We start from the raw sequence: 21,779 nt of genomic DNA on the forward strand, positions 1-21,779 counted from the left end.
AAAAAAAAAAAAAGCAATGGCAATTCTAGCAGAGCTGGCAAAACCCGGGTTAACAAGGGAAAAGGGGGCGTGGTGAATGGGCATTAATCAACAGTCAGGATCAGCCACACCTGTGTTGCTTTGCCTGCACGTGTTTTGTTTTGTTTTTTTAAGTAGGCTCCACGCCCAATGTGGGGCTTAAACTCTTGACCCTAAGATCCAGAGAGCCCTGTGACTGAGCCAACTAGGCACCCCACCGCTGTATTAATTAAAAAAAAAAAAAAATCTAGGGGCACCTAGATGGCTCAGTTGGTTAAGCATCCAACTCTCGATCTCAGGATATCACCACAAGTGGTGTATGAATACCCATCTTCCCATAGTCTTTTCAATGTTCAGATTTTATTAGTTTGTTTTGTTTTGTTGTGAAGAAGGGGCAGAGAGAGAGTGAGAGAGAATCCCAAGCAAGCTCCATGCTCAGTGAAAGCCTGAGGTGGGACTTGATCTCATGACCCTGAGATCATGACCTGAGCCAAAATCATGCCCCCAGATTTTATTAGTTTTAATCTTCTCTATTTAAAAAAATATTTTATTTATTTATTTCAGACAAACAGAAAGAGCATGCGCACAAGCATGGGGGAGGGGCAGAGGATGAAGCAAGCTCGCCACTGAATAGGGAGCCTGATGAGGGGCTCCATCCTAGGACCTTAGGAGCATGACCTGAGCTGAAGGCGGACACTTAAACGACTGAGTCACCCAGGAACTTCCCCTTTTTTTAAATTATTTTTAAGATTTATTTATTTGAGAGGGAGTGACGAAAAGAGTAGCTTACATTTTCTAGATTTTTTTTTTTAAAGATTCTATTTATTTGACGGAGAGAGAGAGCACGCCTGCGCACAAGCAGGGGGGAGGGGCAGACAGCGAAAAGCAGGCTCCCCATGGAGCAGGGAGCCCCGGTTTGGGGCTCAATTCTGATTCTGGGACTCTGGGATCATGACCTGAGCCAAAGGCAGCTGCTTAACCAACTGAGCCACCCAGGTGCCCGAGATGTCTTTAAGAAATTTAATTTAACTCTTAGATATTAAGAGTTTAACATTTTTTCATGTACCCATTTATCCCTTTGTTAATTGGGCTCTTAGTGTTCTCTTATTTATTAAGGTCTTTATATTATAAAGGTCTTTATTATTTGATAGGTAGCTTAACTCTGACAAATTTGAGGCAAATATTTTCCATTTTTTTTTTGTTTTGTTTTGGGCTTTTTCTTTTATGCGTGCATGGTTTTTCTTTTCTCTTCTTTACTTTTCAAGATTTTGCAGAGAGAGAGAGAGCAAGCATGAGCATGAGCACAAACAGAGAGATCGCCAGGCAGAGGGAGAAGCAGGCTCCCCTTGGAGCAGGGAGCCCATGTGGGGGGCAGACGCTTAACCCACTGAGCCACCCAGGCGTCCCATGGTTTTTCTTTTAATATATGAAAGGCTTAAAATTTTTTTAAGTACCTAAAAGGGTAATTGTTTCCCTTGTTAGATCTTCAGTTGCTTTTCGGCTAAGAGTAGTAGATGCCTACTAAAAAATATTAGAAAAACTCTTCAATTGCTTTTTGCCGTAGAAAGTCTTCCACTATCCAGACATTGAACACGTGTTTAAATTTCCTCTAATTTTGTATGGTTTAATTTTATGTCCTTAAAACTTTCATTCACTCAGTTCATTTTGCTGCACTCTGCCATGCACAGATCTAAACTGCTCTTTTCCAAGTAGCTCCAAGCATCCTGTTTCCAGCACTGTTACTAACTAACCTTTTTGCTTCCCTCTGGTTCCGCCTGCTAGTGTTGCAATCATGCTGCATAACGAGCAAATCCAAAACTGAGAAGCATACAACAAGCGTTACTCTCTCATGCATCCGTGGGTAGGCGGAGTTTCAGCTGATCTAGGCTGGGCTCTACTAGGCTGGCTTCTAAGCTGTGAGTGGGGTCAAGTGGGCTCCATGTGTTTTCCAACCTCCTTAGACCAGCAACTGCCAGAGGGATGGTCTCCTGGCAAAAGGCATAAAGAGACCAGATTCAATCACCATCACATATTTAAGACCTCTGCTTATATCATTGTCTGCTAACATTCCACTGGCCGAAACAAATCATAAGACCAAGCCCAATGTCAATGGTGTGGGGAAATAAATACATTTCACCTTTATTGAAATGTGCATAGTCACAGGACAAAGGATGTGTTTACAGGGAGAGATGAAGAATTAAGAACTGGGGTGGGGGAGAACTGAGAACTGAAATGCAATCTACTAAACCCATGGAGACCAACTTTCAGGAAGCTCAGTCGTGTCATGATAAATGGCAGAACAGAATCCAGAAAGGGACCCAAAGTCAAGGGAGTTTTTTTAAGGCAATGAGATACTCACATTTGCTCATAGGTTGAGGAAAAGCAGTGGTCAGGAGGAACACCCCTTGAAGGTATGAGCAAGGCTAATAGCGTGTCCTTTAAAAATGCATATGGAGGGCACCTGGGTGGCTCAGTGGGTTAAGCCTCTGCCTTCGGCTCAGGTCATGATCTCAGGATCCTGGGGTCGAGTCCCGCATCAGGCTCCCTGCTGAGCAGGGAGCCTGCTTCCCCTCTCCCTCTGCTGCTCCTCCCACTTGTGCTCTCTCTCCTTCTCTCACTCTCTGTCAAATAAATAAATTATTTAAAAAAATGCATATGGAGGGGCGCCTGGGTGGCTCAGTGGGTTAGGCCGCTGCCTTCGGCTCAGGTCGTGATCTCAGGGTCCTGGGATCGAGCCCCGCATCGGGCTCTCTGCTCGGCGGGGAGCCTGCTTCCTCCTCTCTCTCTGCCTGCCTCTCTGCCTGCTTGTGATCTCTCTCTGTCAAATAAATGAATAAAATCTTAAAAAAAAATGCATATGGAAACAGCGAAATTTGTAGAGGCGGTGGGCAGGCACAGAACTTATTTCCTCTGAGAAGGATGTTGGCTAGAAGCAAGAGAACTGGAGGTGGGCCTGAGGTTTCTAATGGCAACTGGGGGTCATGAACAGGCATCCCAGCAAAGTCAAAGCTGTGTCAAGCATTCGTGTCGGGGGCTCCCAGTGAAGCCTGAGCGGTAGAGACCCTCATTCACATGGGATGGCCATTTGTCTCCAGTCCTGTCCATGAGGGTGGAGCAGTCCATGGGCTGTCAGGCTGGTCCAGGCAGGCTGGAGACTGGCAGGCCAAAGATGGAGGGCCTGCGTGTGGGGGGGGTGGTTCCTCAGCTTCCTTCCTCAGCTGGTGAGTGGTTCAAGGGACTGAACCCAGGTTCTCACTGGGAAGGAAATGTGGGCAGGAGAAGCAGAGGGGCTGGGAGAAAACACACGGTTTGAGGGGCTAGAGTTAAAGGAGTACAGGACGTGGGGCTGAGGGGTCAAAGGGAAGGACACCTGAGATTTTAAGAGGGCAACAAGTTCCAGGGGGATCCAGGCTGGGACCATGTGCGGAGGCTGTTCTATTGAACTGAAGGCCTCGGAAGTGAGGACAGAACTGAGGCCAAGGCAGGGTTCAGAGTTACCCGTGCTAAATGCAGATTCCTAGGCCCTGGCCAGACCTATGAAGGTGGAATCTTTTGAGGAGAGGCCCAGGATTCTGTATTTTCACAATCTCCCCCGAGGGGTTCTTAGACTCCCTGAAGTTTGAGAACAGCTGAGCTGAAAGTACCAATGGGCCACGCTTGCTGTAGGTTCCCCCTCCAGAAGGCAAGGCAGCCAGAGGGAGGAAGGAAATAGAAGATAGGGGTCATATTCAGTTGGGACAGGGCAGGGTGTGAGGAGGCAGAGGACATGGGAGGTGGGGGTGGGGTGGGGTGGGACTTGTTTCCACACAAACTGGGGTTCCAGAATGTACAGCACAGCGCGTTGGTGGGAGGTCTACGGTGGGAGGGCAGGATCAGCGTGGGGGCAGCAGATATGAGGCTGGGCTGAGGCTGGGACAGAAAATCCTAGCCACCACTCTTGTGTCCGGCTGTCTTTTCTACGCTGAACTCACTTCCCCACCCCCGTCCAACAAGATGTCTCTTTTCTCTAACATTCAGAAAGCGCCAGCCATCTCCGCTCCTTCATGACCACTCATCGCCATCATCGTCATCATCACCATCACCACCATTAATCCCCTGATTTCCTGACCACCAGCCAAGCGCCAGGCCTCAAGCCTGAGGTATGATGCAAGAAGAAGGCAGGCTCTCAATCCTAATGGAAAGTCCCAGGCCAGTTGGGAAGACAGGATTCAGACACCAGGGACAGGCAAACCGAGATGGCATGTGGAAAACGGGCAGAGTTGAGAACCCCAGGAACCTGTGGGGAGGCTTGCTCTTCATGAGTTAAACTCTAAAACCCCCCACCAAAAAAATAAAATAAAATAAAACAAAATAAAAAATACCCCCCCCCATCACAGGCCCAAATGACATGCTGCCCATTGTCTGACCCAGGTGATTAATGGGTTCTCTCCCAGGAGAGTCGCAGAGGCAAACCTTAGCCTTGGCAGTGCACCCCAACTGCTCGAGGTGGGGGGAGGAGGTCATGGGCAAAGAGGGTTTCCTCAGACTTGCCTCTCCTGCAGCCTTCCCTCATAGTAGGAAACACAGGCAGTCACCAGGCTTGTCCCAACTCTCTGTTCACTTGCAACCCTCTCGAGTGGGGAATGGCTTCCGCACATCCGTCCTGCAGGGACACAGCCCACTTGGTCAGGACGCTTGTCTTCAGATGGTCACAGGTTCAGCGGCAATAACCAAATTATCATTCATTCATTCTTTGTTTCTCTCATTCACTCCTTCACTCACCAGATGCTTGTCACCTACTTTGAACCAGGCATTGTGCACCCCACTGAGAATACCGTGGTGCAAAGACAGACAGACCCTTCCCTGCCTTCACGGGGCTTATATTGCAGCTGGGGGACAGAGGAGATCACAGAATAATGTCAGTGTGAAGGCGTGATGAAGGAAGTGAGCAGGATGGAGGGGTCAACGAGGGCCTCTCAGAGAGGGTCGTAATTTTTCTTTAATTGGATGGATAGCTTACATATGGTAAGTGCACACATTTTTAGGGCGCCGTCTGGTGAATTTTCCCATTTGCGTAAGCCATGGTTTCTCCATCTCTGAACTATTGACATTTGGGGCTGGAAAATTCTTTGGGGTGGGGCTGTCCTGTTCAGTGCAGGATGTTTCGCAGTATCCCCTGGCCTCTACTTACCAGATGTCAGTAGCACACTTCCCCCTCCCTTTTGTGACCATCAGAAATGTCTCCAGACTTGGCCGCATGTCTTCTGCGAGGCAGCATTCCCCGGTGGGGGGCTCCTGGGCTAAGCTATGTAATCGCCAGTCAGCTCAGGATACAGGCTATTCCCATCACAGAGGGGCTGGCCTTTGAGCTCCGACCCAATGGATGAGAAGCTGCTATCTGTTCAAAGAACTGAGGGAAGAGTGTTCCAAGAGGGAGCATGAGCAAAGGCCCTGGGGTGGGAACAAGCTTGGTCCATCTGAGGAACAGTGTGGCTGGTCCGTGGTGACAGGGGAGGAATGGCATCTGAGAAGGTGGAAGAGATAGGCTTGGCATCACTAAGCAGGGGCTTTGGCGTTGGGACATTTCAAAGAACATTTGTCGGTATTTAGTATGCATCTGGTACCATGCCAGACACTGGAGATTCGAAGATGAATCAATTAAATTATACTCCCTACTCTTCAGGAAGAGAGTAAAGTCTTCTAGACTCTAGGCTCTTGAAATAGACATGTAAACAAATACACACACACACACACACACACACAGAGCATGAGGCACTGCATTGAAAGATAAACTTACGGACAAGACCTAGAGCTGGCAAAAGGGGCGTCATGCGTAAGCCCATGCTGGGGTGGGAGGGTCCAAGAAAAGCTTTCTTGAAGAGAGTGCATCTGATCTGAGTCTTTGGCGGAACAGAGGATGAATGACACTCCAGGCAGAAGGCACGGCAGGTCAAAATCTCAAGGGTGTGGATTCAGGGAATGACAAATGATGGATTCAGGGAAAGACAAGTATGTGATATAAGATGTAAGATCAGGAGGAGGTGAATACTGAGGCAACAGTCTGGCTGGGACAGAAGATTTCCATGAAGCGGAGATGTCACTAGGCAGATTTTGGGGCACCTGGCTGGCTCAGTGAGAGGAGCACGAGACTCTCAATCTTGGGGTTGTAAATTCAAGCCCCGCCCCCTGCATTTGGTGTAAAGATTACTTAAAAAAATAATAAATAAATAAATAAATAAATAAATAAAAAATAAAAGCAGATTCAGAGCAGATGTTGGAAGTCTTCCAGAACAGTCCAGGGGAGGAGAGGAGGACTTCCTGAGCCCACGTGAGACCTCTAAAACACCCACCCTCGCTCCTTATCCCCAGCCTTGTCCTGGCTCCATGTATTTCATAAAATGCATCTTGGATGATTATCTAATCTTGTCACTGTGTATGTGGCTGGAGAGGAAGGCTTGGATCATCCTGTATTCTCAGCAGGCTCAGGCCTGAGCCTGCATTTCCTGTTTCAGATGACAGAGACTGTGTTAATTTCCCAATATAATGCCTTACCTGCAGAAAGGTGTGTTCACAATGACTTTTGATGAGGCTTCATAATTCTTCACTTTCCATGTACAGACCCAGACTTAGAGACATATGAAGTCCCCTGGCCTAGAAGGGACTTCTGCAAGGTAGCCTGCTGGTCTTGCCCAGTACTCACAGGTGGGGAGCTAATCACAGGTGGGAGCCTAATGCCGTTCTATTAGACACTTGTTTATTCAGACCCTTGGTGGGCCAGGCCCCAAGAAGGAGCTGAATTGTGGGCAAGGAGACAGAAAGGGAGCAGGCCATAGGTTCTGGCCCTCAGGATGTATCCATATAAGAGAAAGTCCACATCTGGGGTTTCTGAATGAAACCAGGATTATGTGTTGGGATTACAGTTCTGTTTAGGGATAAATCAACCCACCTCTCGGCTTTTTGGAAGGATGATGATGATGCCTCCAATTCATTGTGCATGATGAGCCCATCCGTCTATGCTCTCCACGCTGGGGCCCAGACGTGTCCATCAGAGGGAGACAGTGCCTGACTTGGGGGTCAGTTTAGCTAGCCTTTTGGGCCCAAGCGCAGGCTGCAGGGAAGAAAACAACAGCACTGCCTCACCTGCTTCCCTCCCCAACCCCTCCCAGCAGGAGAGAGAGCTCACTTGACTGTTGGCAACATTTCTTTCCCTTCTCCAGCTGGGCCAGCCCTGGGGCTGGAGCCAGAAAGTTCTGCCAAATTTGTCGATGTCACCATGCCTGCCCTTGCATCCACTTCCCTCCCACTGACCTCAACAATTTCTGGAACCCATCAGGAAGGCAGCAGTGCAGGGGGCAGGAGCAGGGGGAGGAATGGTGTGGAAATCCCACTGGGCTTGGAAGGCAGGATACCAAGGTCTTTCTCCTGTCTCTGCCACCCGTTGTTGCCTAATCCTGGTTGAATCACACCCTCTGACCTTTGTCGTCTCTTCTTATCCTTAATGGCATGCGGTTTACAGGTCACCTGCTTAAGGAGGCCCTGGCCCATCTAAATTGGTCCTCTGTCCTCCTTATCATTGCCCCCTGTGCTCAATCCCTTTATCAGAGCACAGTTTGTAATCACACACAGGTATGTACATATGTGTGTGGTGTATATATGTGTGTATATAAATATAAATAAATGCGTATATAATTATGTTTGTTGGCTTATTTGGTTTGTTTCCCTGCCAGATTCTAGATTGCAGGCTCCAGGAATATAGTGGCTGTGTGTCTTTGACCCTTGCATCCCCAGTGCTTGGCGCAAAGGAGGGCACAGAATAGTAATTCAGTGAACAAATAAATGAATGAATGCCGTTAACCCACATGATCTTCCAGGTTTCTTCCACCTGAAAAAGTTTCAGTTTAGGGTTTCCTGCCAAGAGGACCATTCCGGGGCCTCTCCCAGAGTCCTCTTGTTGGGGGAAGGTGGGAAGATGTCGGGGATGGGGGTGTGGAGGAGACGTGGGTGCGGGGGCACCCGGCGAGCCTTGGTCTCCTCCCCACCTCTGGAGAACTTGGACCCGAATCCCCGTAGGTCCGAAGCCCCACGGGCCCCGCCCCCGGGTCAGCCGGCGGGGGCGGGGCCAGGCCGCCTCCAGCGGGTGGCATTCCGGGCTTGCGCCGAGAGAGGCGAGGGGGAGGGTTCGAACGCGAGTCGCAGAGTGGGGCGGGGCCAGAATGCCCCTCCTCGCCCCCCAGGCTGGCAGTGCAGGGGGCGGGGCCCCAACCCCGCAGATCCCCTGCCAAGGGGCCTGGGCCGAGCCGTCGCCTAGCAACGCCCCGCCCCGCCCGCCCCCAGTCGGCCGCGGGCGCCTGCCCCCAGCATGGCCTGGCAGGGCTGGTCTGCGCGGTGGCTGTGGGTCTCCGGCTGCGGGCTGCTGCTCCTTGTCCTCGTCCTGCTGGTGAGCCCCCGCAGCTGCCGAGCGCGGCGGACCCTCCGCGGCCTCTTCATGGCGCGCAGCAAGCGGCTGCTCTTCCGAATCGGGTTAGTGCCGGGCTCCGGCGACGGGATGCGGGGCTCGGGAAGGCGCGCGCGCAGGGGAGAGGGGACCGAGAGGCAGGGGTCGGGGGAGGGGGGCGGCCCGAGGGTTTGGACGGAGCGAGGGCTGGGGCATCCAGAGCCAGAGAGGAGAGAGCGAAGAGGCGGGCTGGAGAAGCCACTGACTTGGGGGAACTGAGCGGAGCAGGAGTTGGGGGCGGGGGGCGGAGGCGCTGGAAGATTGGGATGGGCTGGGGAGGTGTTGGAGGGGCAGGCCAGGGTGGCCAGGGAAAGGGGGCATCTGGGGAAAAGAGCCAGATGAGGGGCCTGAGACAGGGAGCTGGAAAAGGAGGGCAGGTGCAGGAGAGAAGGAATGCCTCAGACCATCAGAGTGTCACTTGAAACTGCCAGCTGCTTCCATGTGTCCCTGTCTTTCTCCCCATCACCCAGCTCCCCACCATTCTGTCAGCTCTTCTCTCTCAAGCGAGAGTCCCAACTCTGCAGGTCTCTTTCCTTCTACTCCCCCCACCCTGGCCCGTGTCCGAAGGCAAGGCTGTGAAATCCAACCCTCCTCAATCAGCTTGGGGAAGTTCACTGACCTCCAATGACTTTTTCCTATCCCCTTCCCCCAGTCCTCACTCTTTCCTTCTCCCTACTTTTCCCCTCTTCTGGGCTAGACTAGGGGGGTAACTAGCTCTGATCTGCCATGGAGACACTAAGAGGCAGGAAGGGAACCACAAGAAGGCTTCCTAGGGCCCCAATCCCTTCCCGCAGCCAGCAGGCCTAGGGGACAGGACCTCAAGCTTGAGGACAGCTATGATGGGGATGGGAACTGTGGGAGCCCTGGCCACTGGCCAGGTTTGGGGGAGGGCCTAAGGCTGGGAATTTCCTGAGCTTCAGAGAGGGGACATTGTACAATTTATCCCTCCTCCCCAGACCACCCCTGGGGTGCCCGGGTGGCTCAGTGGGTTAAAGCCTCTGCCTTTGGCTCAGGTCATGATCTCAAAGTCCTGGGATCAAGTCCCACATCTGGCTCTCTGCTCAGTGGGGAGCCTGCCCCCCCCACATCTCTGCCTACTTGTGATCTCTGTCAACTAAATAAATAAAATCTTTTTTTTTTTTTTAAAGATTTTATTTATTTATTTGACAGAGAGAAATCACAAGTAGACAGAGAGGCAGGCAGAGAGAGAGAGAGGGAAGCAGGCTCCCTGCTGAGCAGAGAGCCCGATGCGGGACTCGATCCCAGGACCCTGAGATCATGACCTGAGCCGAAGGCAGCGGCTTAACCCACTGAGCCACCCAGGCGCCCCAATAAATAAAATCTTAAAAAAAAAATGAAGAAAGAAGCTTCAGCCCTAGGGTTCTACTGAAACTCAGTCTAAGGGGTACAGATACAAGGGCTAATTGGAGGAAAAGTGGAAGAACATGAGGGGAGACAGAATCTTGCATGGGTGCGGCTTTGGGGCATTCACATCTCTAAAGGCTCGAACACTGGTTGCATTCTTTTTTTCTTGTAAGATTTTTTTTTCTTTTCTTTTTTTTTTTAAGTAACCACTACACCCAACATAGGGCTTGGTGCTCAAACTCACAACCTAAGATCCATAGTCACATGCTCTACCCACTCAGCCGACCAGGCATCCCAAAACTGGTCACATTCTTGATAAGGCTCCAAGTCACCACTGCTCTGCAAAAAGCATTAAATAATGAGATTTACAGATATTTAAATAATTTCATGTTTGGGACCTAAAAAAAAAATTTCCCCATAAAATTTCTGGGAATTTCGCAGCTCTGTGTGGAGATAAATTTTTAAATTTACTTCTGGTTTTCAAAATTAGTCACATTGAAGTCATACAAATGTCCTGAGGAAGTGCAAAAGAAAGGTTTCCACAAAGAACTGGAATCAAAAGTTCTGGAATAAGAATTTCCAAGATCGCCTTCTCCGAATCCTGAGGGTCTGAGTATTTCTAGAACTTAGGATCTGGAAGTTTCCAAATCTCAAAACTTGGAATTCTCAGAGAATTTCTTTGGAATTCGGTTTCCCTATTGGACTTTCCTGTCTGGATCTCCTTATTGCCTTGGAATCAACTCCCCAAATTTGCAGAGCAGAAGGGCGTGCCTGGAATCAGAATTCCAGATCCTGCCCCTCCATGGTCTGGGAAACAATCAGTTCAGTCCCTTGGGGGAGAGGCTGTTGGCTGCTGGGAGGGACAGGGGGGAATGAGCAGGAAATGGTCTGGGGGAAATGGGCAGGTGTTGCTACTGGGGGTGGCCTTCAGGAAGGATGGAGGGGGTGGGTGGGATGGGATGGAACAGGCTGTGATGGGAAGGGGCAGAGTGCAGGGGCACACTCCACCCTAAACATGTGGTTGGGAGGACCTCAAATGGAGGGTTCCTTTGGGGGTTGGAAAGCAGGTGATGGAAGTACTAAGAGAAGAGCAATTATTATCATTAATAACAATCATCACTGGTGTTTGATGATTTTATAAAGGGCTTTCCTCAAACATAATTACAGTTGTATTGGGGCACCTGGGTGGCTCAGTGGGTTACAGCCTCTGCCTTAGGCTCAGGTCATGATCCCAGGGTCCTGGGATCAACCCCTGCATTGGGCTCTCCGCTCAGCAGGGAGCTTGCTCCCCCACCTCCCGCCCGCCCCACCCATTGCCTCTCTGCCTACTTGTGATCTCTGTCTGTCAAATAAATTTTTAAAAAATCTTTAAAAAAATTACCGTTGTCTTGGGATGGGGATGAATGGGCATCATGGATTGATTGTATATCTAGGCTAACCTGAGATAGACACACACACTTGGGGACTCGGCAGGGCACGGGAGACAGGTAGCACATGGCATGTGGGGTTGGACAAATCTGCTTTTGAGTCCTAGGTTTGTTGCGTAGTAGACATTGGACCTTGAACAGATAACTCAGCCTCTCTGTGCCTCGGTTGTCTGCATTTGTAAAATGGGCATGGTGATGGTACCATCCTCATGGGCATCCCATGAGGATAAAATGAAAGTATGCATATAAATGCACGGGGTCTGGCTCATAGTAAGTGCTTGGGAAATGTTAGCAATGGCTCATTCTCGAGCATGGAGCATGGCTGGGGGGGGGGGGGGGGGGGGGGGGGGGGGTTGGCCAGGCTCCTTCAAGAGCTTCCTTTCTTACTTCCCTTTTCCAAGACCGTCCCGTCCACCCAGCCCTCAGGAGATCCCACATCCCTCCATTCATCCAGTGAACTCCTAACTCTTCTGGGTTGGGATTGTGGGATCACAGATAGGAACAGAGTCTGGGTGCTGCCCTCAAGAAATAGGGGAAAGGAGCAGGAAGAGGGACCCAAACCATGGTGGGAGGCAGGACAGGACAAGTTCCCCAGGGATTGTCAGGGGGTGCCTGAGGAGGCTGGGATCGGGAGCATGGGACTCTCCCATATGTGCCCCCCTGCTTTGTGCCTCGGTTTCCCTTTTGCCCCTTTGCCTTCTCAGCGGTAGTCAAGAAGGTATTGCAGAATGGGGCCCTGAGCAGAGCCTCCTCAGAGGCAGGGGTGAATAGGGCACAAAGCTGAGCTCATCCAGGGCTTGGAACATCTTGAACAACTGGGAAAGCAGATGGCACCCAGCCTTTGGGGGTAGACAGTCCTAGCTACCAGAGCCCTTCTGCACTCCCTGACTCTTTCTTTTTTACTTTTTTTTTTTTTAAAGATTTTTATTTATTTATTTGACAGAGATCACGAGTAGGCAGAGAGGCAGGCAGAGAGAGAGGAGGAAGCAGGCTCCCCGCTGAGCAGAGAGCCCAATTCGGGGCTCGATCCCAGGACCCTGGGATCATGACCTGAGCAGAAGGCAGAGGCTTAACCCACTGAGTCTCCCAGGTGCCCCCGAGGGGTTCTTTCTTGACTCTCCTGACCCAACAGTCCCTGGGACAAATCTTGTTTGCTCTATTTCTGCAAGAGGAACCCGCTTCTCTGGGGCCTGTGAGGCCCACTGGCTTGATTTCAGGGAGAGGCAAGAGTCCCGAGCTGAGGGCCTCAGGGTAAATGACCCACCTGCTTGTGACAGGAATGAAGGCTTCGTGGAGGCAGTGGGCTGTGCCGTCCCCAATATGGCCTGTCCTTTTCCTTTCGGCCGGCCTTTGGGACGCTGGGGAGCTACAGCCCCAGCATCCACAGTGGCCCCTCTGCCGCAAGGTAGTTTCCAAAGTGTGGCTCTGAGTGGGAGCCCCCATCCCCAAGCCACATTGCTTACAAAATGGAGTTGACTCCCCGACCTAGGCCTTTGGGACCCTCCTTCACCCCTGCAGACCTGCCCAGTGCCATGTTCCGCAGGCCCTGAGCTCTTTCTACACTTCCTTCTGGGGCCAGTCAGACCTTCCTTCCTCCCTCTGTCTCTACCTGTCTGACGCTGTTGCGTGCTCAAAGCTCACCTGCAGAAGATATCCAGGCACACCTGTTGGCTCAGTCTGTAGAGCATACAACTCTTGATCTTGGGCTCCGTGTTGGGTGTAGAGTATACCTAAAATAAATAAATAAATAAAAAATAAAATATCATCCCAAATCTGAACACACCTATCCCTGCTTCCGCTGTTGTCTCCCTGGGCCAGCCCCAGGGTCCTCTCCTGCCTGGCCTCATAAACTGCTTCCTTTGGCATTTCTGTCCCAAAGTGTTCTCAGCGCAGCAATTAGAACGAAACTTTTAAGATTTAAGTCAGAAGTGTGCCATTCTCTACTCAGATCCTTCCAGAATAGCTGAAGTCCTGTGTGACCAGCCAATCTCCAGCCCACCTTTTGTGCTCTCCCCTGGCACATTCTGCAGTGCCTCCTTGGGCCACTTGGCTCTTCCCCCAAACCCTCTAAGACAGTCTTACCTCTGAGCCCTTCCACTGCTGTTGTCTCTCACCAGAACCTTCTTCCCCCAGATGGCCACGTGGCTTGCTGCCCTGCTCCCTTCAGGTCTCTGCTCAAATTTCACCCTATTGGGGAGTCTTGCCCTGACCACCCCATATAAAAAAAACAACGCTCACACTCCTGGGCTCTATCCCCGGGAACCTGCTTCATTGTTCCGTGATACATATAGCAACATAGGGCATCCTATGTACTGATTTGTCTGTTGGTTTATTGGTTTCCTCGCCCAACCAGAATATGAGCCACAGGAGGGGAGAAATTTCTTCCAGTAACGTATCCCAGTGTCCAGAATAGTTCCAGGCACACAGTTGGCCCTTGTTAAAAGTTTTCCAAGTGAATGAAAAGCTTGGCACAGGTGCCATTTCCTCCGTGAAGCCTGCCCAGGCTCCCCAGTCCAAGTTCATCTCTGCCTCCAGCGTGCCCTTGGCCCTGGCTTTCCCCTTAGAGCTTTCACTGCCCATTCTGGTTTGTTCTTCAATTAGGTTTCCACAGGTCTGATTCCTCCCTCCCCCCACTGCCGTTAGACTCCTAGCCCAGGGAACAGGACGGAATCAAGAGGGCTAGCATTGGGGGGAGGGAGCGTGGGGGAAAGCTGGATGGAGTCCAGGGAGGGCTGTGAGGGCTGCGGACAGGCACAGAGACTGGAGATAGGCCCCCATGGTCCCCCGAGGCAGGCCCGTTCCGACCCGTTCCGACCACGCAGGCGCTGCCCCTCTCCGGGGCGTGGGGAAGTGCCCCCCTACTCCAGCCCTGCTGGCAGCTTCAGGAAACTCCCTCCCTAGGGCCTTTTTAGCTGTCTCATTATCTTCTTTGGTTTCCTCAGTTTTGAGAAAACGTCAAACGTTGAGTCTTTTTCTGTTCCTAAGGGTCCTGGGAGCAGGCCCCATTCCAGTAGCACTCCAGGCCCCTCGGCCCTCAGACAGGCATTTCTGGGTTGGATTTCATAAAGAGCTCCCCGTCAGGTGCAAAGCCTGGGTCAGGCTGTGTCCTGGGGGAGAATGAGGGGAGATGGTGAAAGTAGCCCCTGACGAGAGGCCTGTGCAACCTGGGCCTGCCTGTTGGGGCCCAGTGGTGTTCAAGGCCCAGAGCGAGCTTGGTCTGACACTTGAGAGCCCTCAGGCCTCTCTCACCCAGATGGGGGGACTGCCTGAGGGAGGAGGGGAAGAAGAGCTCCATTGTGTGTTCCTCACTGGGTGTCTGGGAGGGGGAGGGGCTGTGTCTCAGTCCCCAGCTGGCCCACAGGCCTCCCAGGGGACTAGAAGTTCAGACTCACAAGCCAGAGAACCCATGCTCTGTTCAGTGAAGCTGGGAGCGAAAGGTGTGCCTGTGACCCCTCACTGGGGTGACCTGGGCTGTGTCCCAGCTCTAACCACTCAGGGCGGGCCCCTCAGGGCAACTGCAGGGGATCACCCCAGGCAGTCTGCCCCAATCCCCTCCCAAACCTGCACTGTGGTTTTTCTGAGTCCCAGGAGACCAATTAAGAAACTTACTTTTGTTTTTGGTGAAGTGACAGTGGGTATTCTGGGCCCCAGAACTGCTGAATCAGAATTCAGGCGAGGGGCCAGGGCATGGGGTCTAGAGATGGGGGTGGGGGTGGGGAGTGTTGGTTGTGGGGAGAGCAGGCAGAAGAGGAAAAGGTACAAATCTTCCTGTTTAACTAGCACCTCCAGATTTCTGCTGATGCCTGGGAATCCCAGGGCAGAGAGTTTGAATCCCACATTAGGCCCTGGGGTGTCAGCTGCATCTTATAAATCATGTGGCCTTTCCAGGCCAAGCTGCCCCTTCATGGAGGAGGAGCACGTGGTTTCACAGGGAGGGAAACTGAGGCAGGGAGTGCATTCCTGCTTCTTGCCTCTGGCAACAGAAGAAAGGAAGCCATAGGGGCCCATTTGATGGGGCAGTGACTCCCAGCAAGGTAGCTTGGCTAGCAGATGAGACAGGTTCTTCCCAGTGACTCCTTCCCTTTCACATGTTCCTGGCTGGGATCTGTTCTGTTTTCCTGCTCTTCTGTGCAGGGAACCATCAACGCCGTCATAAACCCAGGATTAGGAATCAGAGCCCAGATTTGAAAGGGACCTTCAAGATTCTCCAGTTCATGGTTTCTTCCCCAGAGGGCCATGGGGTCTCTGAGCCTCTGCATTCATCAGCGAAATGTGGCACATGTAATGAGGTCAGCTTAAGTCTGGTCTCGACCAAAATGAGTGATCCAAGAGGTCCCAGCAGCCAGATCCGGGCTGTGTGTCTGGGTCCCTGAAACTACCCTGATGTAGCATTTTTCTCAACAGAGGCCCTCAGAGGAGGTGGGTCGACCTGAAAATACTTCAGGCCCACTCATGTCATCCTCTGCCCTCATTCAGGATTTGGGGAGGATGTCAACAATCACACTCGTGAACCCCAGGATCAGGATGCCGGGGTTGAATCTCGCTTTGCTGTGATCTGGATGGACACTTTCCCACATTTCCGGACTTCCGTGTCCTTGTCTATACCATGGAGGGACGAATAGTAGCTGCCTCCAGCTGGTTTGGAGGGGGACAGGAGATGACTGATGGGAGACACTGAGCTCAGGGCTGCCCAGGGGTGTGGCTGGGGAGAGATAAGCCCATGAGCTGCAGAGGCATGCTCTAACCTGCGTGGACAGACCCTCCCATCCAGTGCTCCCTCTATCTCTTCCATTTAGTGGCCCTGGGCCCCGACCCCAGAGCCTGGGAAGTTGGGATTTTGTGCCCTGTAACACAGCCCCACCTGTGCCCTTGGGTCTAGGTGGCCTGGTTATCAGAGCACCCTGCTGGGCCCGGTGTGTGGGTGCTGCAGGGAGAGGGAGGGACTTGGACAGCCAATGGGTGAGCAGGGGAGGGGAGAGCAGGGGCAGAGGCGGTTGCAACTTGGGCCTCAAAAGCTCCCACCAGGCTTCACAAGGTCCACAGGCGGACATGGGGCCCACTGAGCAGACAGAGCCTTCTCTCCTCCAGGTTGCTGCTTCCCACCTGCGTACTGGCCTCCCCCGCCCCACAACCCCCGCCTTTCCTGGCCACTAAGCCACATTCTCTGAGAGCCAATTTGTGTTGTGCTGGTGCTGGGGTACTCTGGCGGGGCAGTTGTGCAGAGGAGCCACGCGGAGCGGGCTGGGTTACCAGCCGAGTCCACCTACCCCGTGCATGGCACTGATTAGACACCGGGTAGAAGTAGATAAGGCCCTACCGCGGGGGGGCTTAGCTCCTGCCACCCCTGGGGTGGGGGAGGGGGGCAGGGAGAGGCTGAGTGCTCCAGATGGAGCAGAAGAGGGTGGCTTTCTGCGGGGGGCCATCAGGAGGGGGGCTTGAGCCAAGCTCTGAAGGATACTTAGGGGTCTAGTCAATGGAGAAGGCCTGGAGCGTATTTGAGGCCAGAGAGCAGGAGCCAGGCACGATGGTAGTCCGAGACTGGCGGGAGGTGTCTCAGGCATGCAAAAGCAGGTAAGAGAATATAGCAACTCCCCGACCTCCCAGCTTCGGCAACAAAATTTCACGGACCGGTGAAGTCCCTGTGCCCACCTCCCAGCCGACCTCCTCCCTGCCTGCGAGGGAACCCTGCTGAGCTGCGCGGTGAACGTCCCCTCAGCCCCCTTGGTTCTTTCCCTACATCGGACTATATCCCCAGGCAATCTGCATAGTGGTTTTGCGTACTTTGACATTTTTATTTATCTTGTATTATTTTTTAAAGATTTTATGTATTTATTGGAGAGCAAGCGCATAGGCACAGGAATGGGGGAGGGGCAGAGGGAGAGGAAGCAGCAGACTCCCCCTGAGCATGGAGTAGGACCCCTGGGATCCTGACCTGAGCCAAAGGCAGACACTTAACCGACTGAGCCCCCAGGTGCCCTGCTTTGACAGTTTTAATAACTACTCTCAGATTGTCTGTTTCCCTGGTAGCATGTCTGTTAGCTTAATGTGTATTTGAGTTTCGTGCACGTTGAGACCTGGTGCTCTAGACCGTTCTGGTTGTGGGACACACTCCTGTCACCAGCGGGGAGCCCCTGAAGGCTCTCGAGCAGGAGCAGGGCTCATTCAGGTGGCGCTCTGAGAACTTAAATTTTTCCATTGGTTTGCGGTTTAGGCAGAGAGCTGAGGAAAGGCTTTCGCAAGGGCCTGTTGAAGAGCTTCTAGGGCCTGTTCCCAGGCAGGACCCATACTGAGGCTTGGGGGAGGTGAAACTGAGAGGATTCGGTTTTGGTAGCCTGTGTCGTGTGTTGGGGAGAGAGTTAAATGCCAGCTCAAGTTTGTGTCCCTGGGAGGGTGACAAGGCCTCTCCCAGAGAGAGAGGCTGTAGGGGATAAGGGGAGGAGCTGACAAGCATGGGTTTGGGCTCCTGGCATTTGAGACAGCCAGCCTACAGCACAGCAGGCCGAGGAAGGAGCCACAGCTCTGAGACTGGAGAGAGTCACACAAAAGTCTTTGTCAGGGAAAAAGCAGGCCTAGGGACAGGATCCCAGGGTCCCTGCATCCTTGCCCCTGCCTCTCACCCAAGCCAGCCTTCCCCTGCTCTGTATAGTGACCCAGACTTCAGGCCCATGAGGCCACCTTGTCCCTCCCCCCACAGCCAAGCAGTGCACCCATCTCAGGTCTGGCATCCGTTCCCACCTACCTCCACCTCACCCCTCCAGTCCAAGCCCGGTCAGGTCCCCCACTGGCAACTCAGTTCCTCCTGCCACCCGCCACTCTGCTCCCTTTCACCGCTCCCTCCAACACGGCAGGCCAGCAAGCTCTTAGAAAGGGAGTCAAAGCATATGCCTCCTGCTTTAAAACCTACCAGCAATTCCTATCCGCCCCACCATGGCCTGGCCCCTGACTACCCCACTGACCCCTTCCCTGGCACTCTCCATCCTTCCAGCCCTGCTTGGCAACTTCTAGAAAATGCCTTCCTTCCTGCTTCGGGGCCTGAGGACTGCCCGGACAGTCTGCACTCCCTCTCTCCTTTGGGCTCCCGGCTCCAGTGTGACCCTCAGGCAAGAGCCAGGCCTTCCACAGTCAAACTGCCTCTGCTCTGCTGCTCTCCTCCCTCGCCAGCTGCACTCAACCACTTGCCTCTCATTATGCCTCTCATTAATGCGTTTCCTAGTTTGGCTCTGTCGGCCCCCCAGAGTTGCCTTGCTCTCCGCTGTCTGCCCAGTGCTCAGCACGTGAAGCAAGGTTTACAGAAGACAGTGAATGCAAGGGGGCCTTGTTAACTGCAGCCTCCCAGTGCACTGCCCCTGTCCTCATGGACTTGACCTTCCCTTGGGGAGGAAGCAGGTGTAAGAAGCATCCAGTAAGGGAAGACAGGCAACAACTATCAGTCGCTTCTGAATGTGGACAGCCATGTTCCAACAGCTGTGATGGGGGCCTGGCTGAATTCGGGAAGGAAGTGACAGTTGCTAAACCTTCCACCCACCCGGCCCTTGGCAGACTATTCACACTTGTTATCTCGTTGTACGTCTCTCAGTGTTCACACAGTCCTGCGGGACTGTCTTGGTGTCGCCACTTTGTAGATGAGGAAGCAGATCTAAGAGACCAATAACTCACCCAAGGACACAGGGCTGGGAGTGCCAAGCCATGACTGGCACCCAGAGCTTTCTGTTGCCGGGGCCCGGGCCCTTCCCATAAATCTAAGTAGGAAGGAGTGAGGTCAGGAGCACGTCTCCGAGCATGGATGCGAGGTGGTGTTGGGGCACAGAGGAAAATGATTTTATTGACTTATTTGTGATCTTTTAAGTTTTCATTCTGAAATAATTTCAGACCTGTGGAAACAGTACAAAGGATCCCCCAAAGACCTCTCACCCAGCTCCCCTGAATGTTCCATCTCCCATAACCACAGACAGCAAAACCAAGATGTTAACGTCCGTATAAACTCTTTTCTTTTTAAAGATCTTATTTATTTATTTGATAGAGAGCATGAGAGGAGAGAGATCAGTGGGAGAAGCAGACTCCCTGCTGAGCAGGGAGCCCGATGTGGGACTCGATCCCAGGACTCCAGAATCATGACCTGAGCTGAAGGCAGTTGCCTAACCAACTGAGCCACCCAGGCGCCCGTCCATATAAACTCTTAACTACTCTCCAGACCTTACTGACATTTTTCCAGTTGTCCCACTAACATTCCTCTTCTGGTCTAAAGTGCAGTCCAGAATATTTATGTTGTCCCAATCAGTCCCCTCCTGTTGGGCATGTCTGTCGTGCCGACTCTGTGATTACAATAGCACAGAACAGGGAGTCAGCAGCCCCTGCCAGCCGGCTCCCTTCCTCCCTGTGGGGACTTTTATACTTCCTGTCAGTCCAGTTCTTGGTAAGCCTTCCCCAGATTCTGACCCCGAGTGCTCCCTTGCTTCTTGGAAATGTCACCTCCAGAGCAGCCTTCCTTGATGTCACCATTCTCTGTTCTGTTGCCTAGTTTGGTTTTGTCCTCTTGACTTGACAATGTTTTTGTCATCCTGTCTGTCCCACTAGCATATAAGCTGCCAGAGGGCAGTGACTCTGCCTTACTTCGCCCAGAGCGAAGCCAGGCCTCACTAAATACCGTTGAATGGGTGAAAGTGGGAAGATCTGGAACTGATTTGAAAATGAAACAGAGGGGCGCCTGGGTGGCTCAGTTTAAGTGTCTGCCTCTGGCTGAGATCATGATCCTAGCGTCCTGTGATCGAGACCCACATCAGGCTCCCTGCTCAGCGGGAAGCCTGCTTCCCCCTCTCCTGCTTCCCCTGCTTCTGTTCCTGAGAGTTTCACTGTCTCTCTCTCTCTCTGTCAAATAAATAAAATCTTTAAAAAAAAAAAAAAAAGAAAAGAAAAGAGAAAATGAAACAGAAAGAGGGCTGGGCCGCCTGGATGGCTCAGTTGGTTGGGTGTCTGCCTTCATCTGGGGTCGTGATTCCGGGGTCCTAGGATTGAGCCCTGCATCAGGCTCCCTGCTCAGTGGGGAGGAGCCTACTTCTCCCCTTCCCACTGTTGCTCCCCTGGTTGTACTCTCTGTCAAATATATAAATAAAGTCTGAAGGAAGGGAGGGAGGGAGGGAGGGAGGAAGGTAAGAGGAAGCGAGGGTGCATGCCTATGGAAACTGGACATAAAGACACAGAAAGCATGGCAAAACCCTGCCACAGGGTATCCAAATTCCCCACGCACACAGGTGCACGGGCACCCGGAGCAGGGACGGCAGTGATTAATCTCTAATGCAGTCATGGAAACCTGCTCATTTTTGACCAACTTATTTGTAGACAAATGAGCCAGCTCTTCCCAGAGGGGCCTCAAGAACGGCTGTCCCTGCCCCCTCTGCCCCAAGATAGACACAGCGAATCTCCGTCGACCTTTAGGGTCCACCATCTACCCCCAACCCTGTACCTCGACTCCTCTCAGCCTTTTTTTTTTTTTAAGATTTTATTTATTTGAAAGAGAGAGAGCTGGAGAGCAAGCAAGCAGGGAGGAGGGGCAGAGGGAGAAGGAGAAGCGGATTCCACGCTGAGCAAGGAGCCCGACATGGGGCTCCATCCCAGCATCCTGAGATCATGACCTGAGGTAAAGGCAGACACTTAACCAACGGAGCCACCGAGATGCCCCTTCTTTGTCTCAGTCTTAATCAGCCAGATTTTTCTTTTCTGACTGACTTGCTGGATAACCTTAAACATCGACACAGGAGGCTTTTGTAAGCCCCCCGCCCCTGGCCCAGCACCCCACCGGTCTCATTTTTCCTTCTGAGAGGCCAAGGTGTGAGACAGCTTGAGGTGGCTGGTCCTGAGCAGGCTGGGCTGTGCACAGTATTCGCAGGGCCCAGTGGAAAATGGAATCCGGAGCCTCTTGCTCAAAGAGCAGGAAAAAGTTGCCATGAAACATTCTAAAATACAAGTTTTTCCTTTCTTCTACAATTTCTCTTGGGACTTGTCCTGATGTTTTTCATTTGCTACTTAACATAAGCCTAAGTAAAGAAAAATCTAAATTATCAGCATGAATTTTGCCTTTTGCTTTATTATTATACAATCCCAGTTTTTTGTTTTTGTTTAAGAGGGAGAGGATCCCAAGCAGGCCTCACCCCCAGCGCAGGGCGCTATTCCCTGACGCTGAAGCCAGGACCTGAGCTGAAATGAGTGGGCGGCTCAACCAGCTGAGCCACCCAGGCACCCTTGTACAATCTGTTTCAAATGCAAATATAAGGACATGTAAGTCATATATGAAATCACCGAAACTGTAATTCACACTTCCTAGCTTGTACGCAGGTATGTATTTTGTTTTTACCCAAGCAGTGGAAATGCTGTGCGGAACGGAATTACCTGTTTCTATTTTCACTTTTGGTAAGCCCACATTCTGCCAGCCCCGTCTGACTTTGGATTACTAATAAGCCAGGGTGGACGGAAGGGACAGGACAGACGGGCTACCCTCTTTC

At 52.1% G+C, this 21,779-nt stretch overlaps 1 protein-coding gene across 2 annotated transcripts in view; it reads left to right on the forward strand.

The window, feature by feature from the left end:
• Positions 1-21,779, forward strand: part of PNKD (PNKD metallo-beta-lactamase domain containing) — a 61,319-nt gene that overhangs the window by 31,993 nt on the left and 7,547 nt on the right. The window contains exon 1 of one of the 2 annotated variants that reach the window (XM_032857190.1): positions 8,229-8,517. The exons of the other annotated variant lie outside the window; for it this stretch is intronic. Coding sequence (XP_032713081.1) covers positions 8,357-8,517 — 161 coding nt within the window. The 5' untranslated portion in view covers positions 8,229-8,356. Of the gene's footprint in view, positions 1-8,228; positions 8,518-21,779 lie in introns of those variants that run through there. 2 annotated transcript variants of the gene reach the window in all.

This window comes from Lontra canadensis, unplaced genomic scaffold (genome assembly GCF_010015895.1).
Source record: "Lontra canadensis isolate GAN:19392208 unplaced genomic scaffold, GSC_riverotter_1.0 scaffold13, whole genome shotgun sequence".
NCBI lineage: Eukaryota > Metazoa > Chordata > Mammalia > Carnivora > Mustelidae > Lontra > Lontra canadensis.